Below are 10,630 nucleotides of genomic sequence, written 5' to 3' on the forward strand. Positions count from 1 at the left end.
CAGTCCCAGCTAGGACAGATTATCTTTTGGGTACATAGTCACTTGTTCAAGTCCCGGCCTCATGGTCACATGGTAGTCAGCAGCGGGTCATCACAGCACTAGTTTCTAACACTGGTTCCAAACCCAACCAGGACAAATTGTTCTTACTCACTAGGTCAAGACCCCGCCAGCCCAGAGTCAATAGTTCAATTCCCAGCTAGGACAGATTAACTTTCAGTCCCGGCTTATTGCAATGTATTTTACATTCTCTCTTTTTGAGTGATCAAATGGTCATCCCACTAAACCACTGAACCAGAGGTTTTCAGCAAAGGTTTGGTTCTTAGCTTTATCTGTTACACAGTGAAAATGTAAATAAAGGACATGGATGCAGTACCTATTGGAGGCTGGACAACTTGGAGAAGATTACCATACGATAGATCTGTGAAAAAATGTACACAAAACCTGTTACAGACTTCAAGGTTATTCAATCAACTTTATAGTCTTATTTTCAGAGAAATAAAATAAGAGTCGTGCCATGCCTCTCTGACACCCTGTTAGAACCAATCTGACAAATGTTTGGAAATATATACACATGTGACTGGCCTCATGGTCACATGGTATTAATAATAATAATAACAATTTGAACCCATTCTTGTTAAAACAGCAGCTCAGCTGTGACAGGCTGCCCCATGGCAGGCGCAAAGCATGTGGTTCCTCTGGGAATTGAACCCAGAACTTCCTGCTGCAGAGGTAGGCGTGCTAACCATTACACTATGGTTCTGACTGAGGTGGTTATCACAGCACTAGTTCCTAACACAAGTCACTGGTACCAACCACAGATTGCCTTAAGAGTTCTTACTCACTAGTTCAAGACCCCGCCAAGACAGACTGCCTTTTCAGTCCTGAGGCAATGGTTTAAGTCCTGGCTAGGGAAGACTGCCTTTGATTTCTATGAAGTCAGTAGTTCAAGCCCCAGCTAGGACAGATTATCTTTTGAGTACTCAGTCACTAGTTCAAGTCCCGGCTTCAACAGAGTGCCCCAGCTTTCTGCATTGTGTTTTATTCTTCCCACTTTCTGTTTTCTTCGGTTTTTTTTTTTTTTTTTTTTTTTTTAACAGTCCTCCCACTTTACCTTTGGTTGACCAGTTAACTCTGTCTTCAACTTGTCTCAGACTCTGACTGTCAATATGAACTGGTTTTGAGTTTGTTCTAGGCTTTAGCTTCTGTTACACAACAGAAATTGACAGCAGTGACACAGTGACATTTCAAATAAAGAAAATTGATGATTGACAAATGTTACCAGGAACAGGATTGTCTAGTTAGTTTCGTAAAACCTGTAAAAGAGATCATACAAAACCTGTTTTAGACTTGTTTTATGGATGTCCAAACACCTCATTTCTGATTCCGATATCAACCAATACTGATACTTGCAGCTGTTTTTTGCCATAACAATTTTTAGTTCATCATGTCGTCGAATTAACACATTACCTACTTTTACAGGGATGCACCACTAGAGGCACTCCACAAATTAGCATTAGTCGTTACACAACAGAAACTGACAGCAGTGAAACAGTGAAATTTCAAATAAAGAAAATTGAATATTTGTACCTGGTAGAGATGGATATGTTCTCATCAATGGATCTGTAAAAGAGATCACATAAAATCCGTTTTAGACTTGTGTTATGGCTTTTTATACATTTTAAATGATTTGGTTTTTCTCCTGTTGTCCAACTTTAACCCTGGTCAACCAGTTAACACGGACTTAAAGGTCACGTTCACACATGGCCTTTTTCAGCACATATTTGTTCTTAGCTTCAGCTGTTAGATAGTGAAAATAAAGGACGGTGACTCTGTACCTTTCAAAGATGGCGGGCTACTTCCCAGACCAGGCCGAACTGTCAAGGAGTTTAGACAAAACCTGTATTTAATCGTAAAAGATTGTGTTTTGTTTCTTCGCACTGTGTCTTCAGTGAACTTCACACCGTAGAACTGAAGACACAGAACTTTACACCAGATCGTTTCGCGTTCATTCTTTCTCAGATTTATCATGTAAATTCACCACCGTCCTTCTCTTTTCTGTGATGTGTTTTACTCACATGCCGAACCTCTTGAAGGAGCTGTATGGACTTTTGCTCCTTTTGGTCTTGGTCTTGTCAACATAAATCTGCCGCTAGGGTACGGCGGGGAATGGGCCAAATAACCCTGTGTGTGAAGCGACTCTTTGTCCTCTTTAGGTTTGTCCAACACATCTGCGTTTTCTCCTGGAGGCTTCGTGACCACCATGGATGTAAGCGGTGTCACAAAACTGTACATCAGCGACAGCTCCAGGGCTTTTTTCTTGATTGTCTCCCGCTCCGGCCCAGACGCCTGAAGTCTGTACCAAACGAAGGAAGAAGAAAGTGAACCACTTGTCATTGTGACACACCCCTGCACCACTGCACCACTGCACACGACCAAATGTGACCTCTGCTTTTAACCCATCACCAAAGCGAACAGGGAGCAGTGTATGGGGACGGTGCCATGCTCAGAGCACCTCAGTGGAAACTTGGCAGCTGGGGGACTCGAACCCGAAACCTTCCGGAGCCAAGTCCACTTCCTTAACCACCAAGCCACCACTGCCCCAGTTAGCTAAAGTCAGCTAAATGAAAGTATATCATGCATTTTTTTGGTGAGACGAGAGAGTTGTGGAACTTCAACGTTTTGGCTCATCATCATCATCATCATCATCATCATTACCATCATCATCATCACATCATCATCATCATCATCATCATCATTACCATCATCATCATCACATCATCATCATCATCATCATCATCATCATTATCATCATCACATCATCTTCATCATCATCATCATCATCATCATCATCATTACCATCATCATCATCATCATCACCATCATGGCTTTATTCTTATAAACTTATGACTTCAATCGCATAAATTTACAGCTTCCATCTTGTGATTTTATATTTTCCTTCGTTGATATCGTCAAATCTAATGGATCCAACTTGGTCGTATCACGTGTTCTAGATGTTTTGCAGCTCAGCTCTGACAGACTTTCTTATTTATTTATTTCATTATTAACATGATGTTTGTCTGTGACTGACAATAATCTACACAATTACCATAGTTACTATAAAAGATTTGGATAAAACGGTCACATTTGTAACAAACTGCTTTGCCCTTTAGCTGCAGTTGTTGGTCCAAGTCCAACTTAGTCCTATATTGACCTTAATCCAGAGCAGTGTTTCCCTTATAACTTATCCCTTATAACTAACTTATTTTCTGGGGACCCATATTTTAAGTTTTAAGTTTTTAAAGTTTTAAAGTCGTAAAACTCCTGGGAAACATGATACGAGACGGCCAAAAAAAAAAAAACTCTTGCGACCCACCCGAGGGTCACAAACCAGTCTTTGGGAATCAATGATCGAGAGCTGGGGTCACCGATGCTGCCCCCCCATGGTCCACTTAGTCCTTCTACAAAACGATCTGCCTCTGTGTTATACTGATGGACCTCTTTGACATTTGACAGTTACGAAAGAAATATAAAGTCCGCCCCGGCGCTATTTCGAAGAAATTTTCATTTTAGAAAAAGACTTACTCTTTATCTAGAAGTTGTTTGACGGTGAGAAAAGCCCAAACTCTCTGGATGTGAACATCAGAAACGGCTTCAGGTCGCTCCTTGATGGGAGTTGCTTTTTCAAAGATGATTTTTTTGGTTCTCTGTCAAAGTCAGAGGTCAGACGTCTCCAAAACCACTCACTAAATTCACTGCCATCGTGCGTGTTTGGGTCCATACTCACAGAAAAGGCCACAGCCCCAGGACTGAAGGTTTCAATGTCGTTGTTGGTGATCTCACCGGCCACCACGATCTCCGAGCCGTTGTAGTACTGGCTGAAGTTCGTCTGGGTCAAATTGGCCCCGCCTACATAAATCATTGTCACATCGGTCAACAGAGGAGTCGCCACCTCTTCGTAGAAACCCTGTGGACGCGTGACATGTTAAGACGTTTCCATGAACCTCCAGCCAATCACGTGGGGACGTGGGTATTGGAACGAGTGAAAATCGTACCTGCAGTTGTAAATCGGCGTCAGAATCTTCATAAATCCTCCGTGCGGAACCACTGTTCTGTAGGGACATCTTCTTGAGGAAGTCAAAGTTGACGTCAAAACCAAAGCCGAGACAGTAGAGAGGGAAACTTCCCGCGATCGCCTCCCGCACATTGGACTGAATGACTTCTAAATTAGTTACACCTGCGAAAGACGGCAGACAAGGAGTGAGTACAACTCCAGAAAAATAACTGGGAAAAAAAGAAAAATCGTAGACGTCAGAGTCATCGTTAACACAGCGACTAAATCCTTATCATGAAAATATTAAAATCTTGAACATTTTTTAAGAGATGCAGGATTCGCACATCTGTCAACCAACAACCAAATTTCTAACCTGAGGTTGGATCTCCGTCAGTGAGTAGGACGAGGATGGACGCGACCCCGGGTCTGGAACTAACCTTCAGCATACGTGTTCCTTGCAGGACTGCATCATTAATGTCTGTGGCTAAATAACAACAATAATACAATGGAGGAGTTCACTGTTTGAGTCTTTGCAGTCCACACAGGCTGCCACTAGAGGCGCTATTAAGTATGTGGATGCAACTCAAAGTATGCCACACAGAAGACGCCATTAGCGATACAGTATCTGGTTCCTTTTAGGGATGTCCGATATTGACTTTTTGCCGATATCCAATAGTCCAATCCAGGCATTGCGTTATTGGGTTTTAAATATCGGAGGAAAACCTCCATCCATGACGATTCTTTCCGATATCACATAATTATGCTAATATGGGTCGATTCAATATTTTCGGACATCCCTAGTTCTTCTGACATGGAAACATACGGTAGCATATTCTACTGCCATCAACTGTGCAAATGCCTACATTGCAAAACAAACGCAATAAGGAAAAATGCTAACCCCCTCTGTCACGAATGTTTCTGACAAACGCCTTGGCGTCCTCCAGGTTTCCAGGTGTGGCCTGGACAAGTTCAGGCTTCCAGTGAAAAATACTACTGTCGAACGAGATGAGACCAAAGAAGTCCTCTTCGGCCAGATCCGATAGAATATGAAGTAAGGCTATCCTGGTCTGCGGGAGGAGACAGGAACAAACACAAAGTGCCCACACTTAGGAGGTGTTAAAGGTCACACGGAGGTCAGACAAAGGTCAATCACCTGTTCAATTTTCCTGCCGTGCATGGAGCCGCTCTGATCAATGACAAAGACCACACTCTTCGGTATGCGGGGAATATTGGACGGAGCGAAGTGATGGACAAAGTATCCTTCTGACACCTGGTGGCAGAGAGAGGGCGCTATTTAGATTTTTTTTTTTTTTTTTTTTCAGAATTTGTGAAAACTTGTTCTCCTTTATCAACATCTATCGCTGCTCGAACCTCAATTTCTCCAAATGGCTCGTCTCTGTTGACATCGTAAACAACGATCAGATCTCCGTCCAGGCCCTTCCCTCCACAGCCGCTACAGGTTTTCTGTTGCTCCACTGTGGGGTAGAAGTGAACCGAGGCCTGCGAACAGTCACAGAGGACGTTTCCAGATACAGGACGTGATCGAATGTATTCATTAAATCAACTGAACATTAGAATGTAGAGCCGTGATTCTCAACCTCTGTGGCGTGGCACGCTAGTGTGCCATGATAATACCGTTAGCTGTGCTGCGGAAAATGATCCGATTTCTTTGTATTAGTCTGAAAACTATTATTTATTGATTGATTGCAACTCATTTTTCTCTGTTTGTCAATGCGTGAATGACAGGCAGAAGAATTAAACACTCTGTCTCTAGGTGGCAGCAGAGGGTTATGAAAACTAAAAAACTAAAAAAGAGATTTAGAGCTGTTGAAGATCTTTGTGGGTGTCTTTCTTCAATTCCTGCGACTAAATCAGCGCTCTCTTCATCTAAACAGGCCAATATTTTTTATAAATTGTGAGTTAATTTAAACTGACTATTATTATATTTATTTACTTATACTTTTTGTATAAGTTAAGTTTTAGAGTAAATGTGGCTCAAGAATGATGTACAGTAGATGGTACACACAGTATTTCCAACATTATACACACATTTACCCCTTCTCTCCAAATTACACACACACTTTCTATCATTATCATTATAATGATTAATTACGATCGAACTTTTGTGGAACGAATTAACCTCATTACGGTTCAGATTAGCGTCGTCGCTCGCCGTACCTCTTTGTCCGCAAGTGTTTTGGTGATGGTGTCGTTCAGGCCGCTGCTGCTCAGACTTCCTTTAACCTGGAGTAAATTAATGCCTTCTTTCTCCTTGATATAAACGTCCACCTGTGAACGACAACGCCAACATTTGACCCGTGAACAGACCTCCAGCCTCAGTTTGGTGTTTCTCTGCGCAGCGGCCGACACTCACCTTGAAGTCTTTGACCGGCTGCATGGGTTGGGCGTGGATTTGTACCTTGTACTTGCCGTGTTTGCGTTTCAGCAACTCCTCGTAGGTGAGTTCAAACGTCACCTTTTGGTGAGCGGCCACATTCACCGAGGTCTTGAACTCCTCCAGGGTCCGGCCCACAGCCCTGCAGCACCGACACACAACATTCGTCTGAGGTTTTTGTTTTTCTAAACATTGATTACAGCTGAGGGTTAACTTTTTACTCTAGTTTCGATGATTGGAAAAAACATTTTCATACTAAACCAATTTGATTTCGTCATCTCCGTTTATATGTCCCTTCTTCTAGACTAATTTCAATCATTTACATCAGGGTTGCCCAACCTCTGGTCCTGGGACCGGTGCTGGTCCGTCGGTCATTTGGTACCGGGCCACAGTACTTCAGCTTCACTAATTTACTTCATTCAAAGAGAATTCAGTCAAATCCCTTTACTTTATTCATTTAAGGATAATCTAAAAGACTGATCTAAAAGGTGTTTTATTTTGATATTTTGAAGAAATTTGCGTCAATTGTACGTCTCTTGGTTTATTATTTGTTGATTAAGACATCAGTTAATTTTTTCATCAACATTTAGCACGAAATAATAGACGCTAGTAGACGGTGTCTTTGACAAAAGTTACTGAAATCAAATTAACACTGATAATAAGGACACGTGTTTTTAGTGGAAGTCTGACTCGGGAAAAAAAAGAAAAGAAAAGAAACAGAAGTTTAGATCTGTTTCAGTTTCCACGGCTACAGAACGTCAGAATGAAGCGCAGAATTACAGAGGCTTTGACAGGGCGGAGCGGCCAGAAGAACATTCTGGAATGTAGTGTATTTTAGTGTAATTGAAAGGGGAAAATCCTGCAGACGGACTTATCAAAAGATTTTTTTTTAAAATAACTGGTTTTAACTCATCAGCAACAGAGAGAGAAAAGAAGAATTCAAAACAAAAACAAAAAATCTGAACATCCACCTGACGAGCCCGGCACTTTCCCCCCGGGACACCGCCCCGGTGTACTGCTGCTGGGCTTCTTCCTTGGCTTTCACAGCACCATCGTAGTACTGTCCGTCCAAGAACCTGAGGAAGTACACACGTAGTACACACATACTTCTTTGTACTTCCAGTTCATTGACGTTGATGTTGTTGATTCTTTTGTGCCTACACCTTCACCTACATCCTGAATTTACTGATGAATGCATTCTTGGGAATCCGGACGTGGAATTCTATTTCCTTGGACTCATTCATCCGATTGGCCACGCGGCTGGCGATGAGGGTGGTGGCGTAGCGACCGCTGACGGAGCAGTTGATGTGGAAGCTGTAGATGTCCCAGTTGTTCTGAGAAAATACGACAGAAAACATTTCACAACATCGTCAAACATGACGACATCGTTCTCAGACCAAAGATCGGATTAAAAAAAAATCGTTACATTCCCATTGGTCTGACTGTGGAAACACCCAATCCCTGTTGTTTACAGCGTTTTTAGGCAAACGACACTCGGACGCTGTCTTTGTGTCTAATATTATTATTTACGTTAGTTACGTCTTTTTGACGATATTTGATATGTCGATATTGTCCAAACATTTCATTTCCGATTTTGATATCAACTGATACAGATACAGCGGGGCAGTGGTGCCCCTGGTGGTAAAGGAAGTGAAGTGTTGTCTGCTCACTAAAGTGATTGGACAAAGCAGTGATTCTTAATTATCTTTACTGGCACCAACATTCTGCGTAATTAAAATAGATTAATAAAATGATCTGAGTTACTGGCACCAACATTCTGCATAATTAAAATACATTAATAAAATGATCTGCAATGCTGCCATCTAGTGTCTTTCACTTTCATATACAGCCGTTTTTCCCCCAAAACAATTTTTAGGTCAAACATTATTTGATGAAACCCAGGCATTGAGTTATCAGGTTTTCATTATCAAAGGAAAAACCGATAACGACTCTTACAGATATGACATAATTATGCTAACATCTGACGTCCGATATTATTGGACATCCCTAATTTACGTGTATTAGCACCTTTACAACAGGATACATTTTACTAACAAACTTACTTACTAATCTTTGAACACGATAATATAAGATTTGTTACTTTTTCTTTTACAGTGACTCCTGATGATGTCACTCACAGCTGGTCGTTTCAACGCTGGTCGTTTATAGGACAGACCGTGTCACTGCAGCTCATCATTTTCCATGTTCACTCGCTCCAATTATATTGAGGACATTTGTATTTCTTCGTTTTCTTACCTTTTTTGGCTGAGCGTCGACCAAACCCAGCAGCAGAACCAGGAACGAGACTTTTAATGAAATGTTCTTCATGATGGTTCTACCCAGAAGAACCGCCGGCTCCCACCGACCAGAGAAGATGAAATGTCAAGCAGACAAATACGTGACCACACTTTAAAAACCTGCTTTTCTCCCTCCCACCCCTCCCCCCTCTGCCCTCTTGCCCCACAAACAAACTCCCACACAGGAAAACACTGACGAAATATATAAACTGTTCGATATGTTTAACGTTTAACATCAACAACTTTTACACTAAACTAACTGAAAACTGAAAACTGTCCAAAGTCCACATTTGTGGGGTTTTAAAATAAAAAAGTTTAAAAACCTCTAATTTACGGATTCAAATCTGAGAATCAAGTTGGAGTCAAACATGTGGAGCCGGTGGCTGGTGTCTGCTGTCGGCCTCTCCCTGTAATCAGCTTCACCACCGTCACCTGGTCTGTCCCTCCTGCTCATTACCATGTGCCAGGTGGGGCCTTACCCAAGTTTTGGCCACGGTCACCCCAGCGTTATTTCCTTACCAACAATTTTATATAATTTAAAAAAAAAAATTGTAAAGTTATTTTCAAGTAGAATTTACAACAGGGGTTCTCAAAGTGGGGTTTGCGCACCCCTCGGTGTACGTACCAGTTTTTTTTTTTTAAGTTGACCTTTTCCACACAATAAAACGTTTCCTTTGTAAAAATGTATCAGTGTGTGTGTGTGTTTTTTTTAATATATTTTGTGCCAGTTATCGGTGTGTACAGCTAATCGACAAACAACACCGACTGCTGTCGAGCAAAAATGATTTATTATCACTGCCTTGGAGCATTTACAGCTGTTTGGAAAGAATACTGTTCAGGGTTGGGGAGATACAGCAGGCAAAGCAAATGTACAACTGGTTTTTCACAGCAAGAGTTTAAAAAAAAAAAATTTAAAAAAATCACAGGCGTGGTGTGATGTTTAAAGGCACCAAAACAGAACACGTTAACAGGGAAATAAACGAGGTCATGATTAACGAAATGATTGGCCTCTACGACCAGAACGGAGTCCAATAAGAACGTGATTTTGGACATGTCTTCTGTGCTGAACTGTCACTAGAACGACTTCGTCACAAAGCGTCAAAAATTGAATGAGAACTGACTAAAACGGTGACAGTGTTCGTGTTTGTTGATCAAATCTTCAACTTCAAGTCAATCATATCAATAATAAGATTAACATTCAGTTCAGTGTCAGTCACATGACCGTGTGAGACGTGAACTTTGGTGGTTGAACATTTGTGGCCCGTCGTCCTCACTGGGCCCGGGGTAAATCAGGATCAATGTGGATTTAAAGGCTGTTATTTTTACCGAGCTGGAGACAAAAATGTCATGGTCAGAATTAAAGATAATGTTGAATGAATATCTCGACCACTGGAGGAGAATATGACCCAGAACTGATGTCAAGGGATGGAACGTGGGGTTCTAGATTGTTCCGTCCGTTTCTATAAGTCTTGTTGGGATTTGAGTTGGTTATAAATATGTAAATACATATTTATATATATTTTGTTTGTTTGACAATACTGTATCATTATTCTACAGCGCTGTACTGATTTTAATTTTTTTTCCAACAATTCAACCTCTGCCCACTAGGGGATTGTACCGGGACTTGATATATTTAAGTATTTGAGACTTTGAGTCAAACAATCTTTTTTTTTTTAATTTGTTTATCCCAAAAATTCCTGCATATTCTTTTATTTCTTCTCTAGAAATTACAAATGTAGATCCTCTGTTCCAAATTTAGGAACTAAAAAATTCAGTTTTCAGATTTTTTTTTAGAACCTCAGTCAGTCAGCAGCAGTGAGTGGTCTGGACACAGTGGAAATGAATGGGAAAATCAGTGAGAGGAGGGAGAACTGAAGGCCAGAAGAT

At 41.3% G+C, this 10,630-nt stretch overlaps 1 protein-coding gene across 6 annotated transcripts in view; it reads right to left on the reverse strand.

Annotated features, from left to right (window-relative positions):
* The window catches only part of LOC103385810 (inter-alpha-trypsin inhibitor heavy chain H3-like), an 11,220-nt gene extending 2,359 nt beyond the window's left edge, over window positions 1-8,861 (reverse strand). For 3 of the 6 annotated variants that reach the window (XM_025060372.1, XM_008319800.3, XM_008319798.3), the window contains exons 1-16: window positions 8,703-8,861; window positions 7,620-7,780; window positions 7,418-7,522; window positions 6,426-6,588; window positions 6,230-6,340; window positions 5,423-5,551; window positions 5,205-5,321; window positions 4,950-5,118; window positions 4,425-4,535; window positions 4,053-4,234; window positions 3,785-3,964; window positions 3,583-3,704; window positions 2,076-2,353; window positions 1,836-1,874; window positions 1,588-1,620; window positions 374-418 (exon numbers count right to left, since the gene is read on the reverse strand). In XM_025060372.1, coding sequence (XP_024916140.1) covers window positions 374-418; window positions 1,588-1,620; window positions 1,836-1,874; window positions 2,076-2,353; window positions 3,583-3,704; window positions 3,785-3,964; window positions 4,053-4,234; window positions 4,425-4,535; window positions 4,950-5,118; window positions 5,205-5,321; window positions 5,423-5,551; window positions 6,230-6,340; window positions 6,426-6,588; window positions 7,418-7,522; window positions 7,620-7,780; window positions 8,703-8,774 — 2,017 coding nt within the window. In that variant the 5' untranslated portion in view covers window positions 8,775-8,861. The remainder of the gene's footprint in view (window positions 1-373; window positions 419-1,587; window positions 1,621-1,835; window positions 1,875-2,075; window positions 2,354-3,582; window positions 3,705-3,784; window positions 3,965-4,052; window positions 4,235-4,424; window positions 4,536-4,949; window positions 5,119-5,204; window positions 5,322-5,422; window positions 5,552-6,229; window positions 6,341-6,425; window positions 6,589-7,417; window positions 7,523-7,619; window positions 7,781-8,702) is intronic. The other 3 variants (XM_025060373.1, XM_025060371.1, XM_017036468.2) reach the window with 1 other exon arrangement.
* Window positions 8,862-10,630: the final 1,769 nt, after the last annotated feature.

The sequence above is a fragment of the Cynoglossus semilaevis genome, chromosome 11 (assembly GCF_000523025.1).
Source record: "Cynoglossus semilaevis isolate Cse_v1.0 chromosome 11, Cse_v1.0, whole genome shotgun sequence".
Lineage (NCBI taxonomy): Eukaryota > Metazoa > Chordata > Actinopteri > Pleuronectiformes > Cynoglossidae > Cynoglossus > Cynoglossus semilaevis.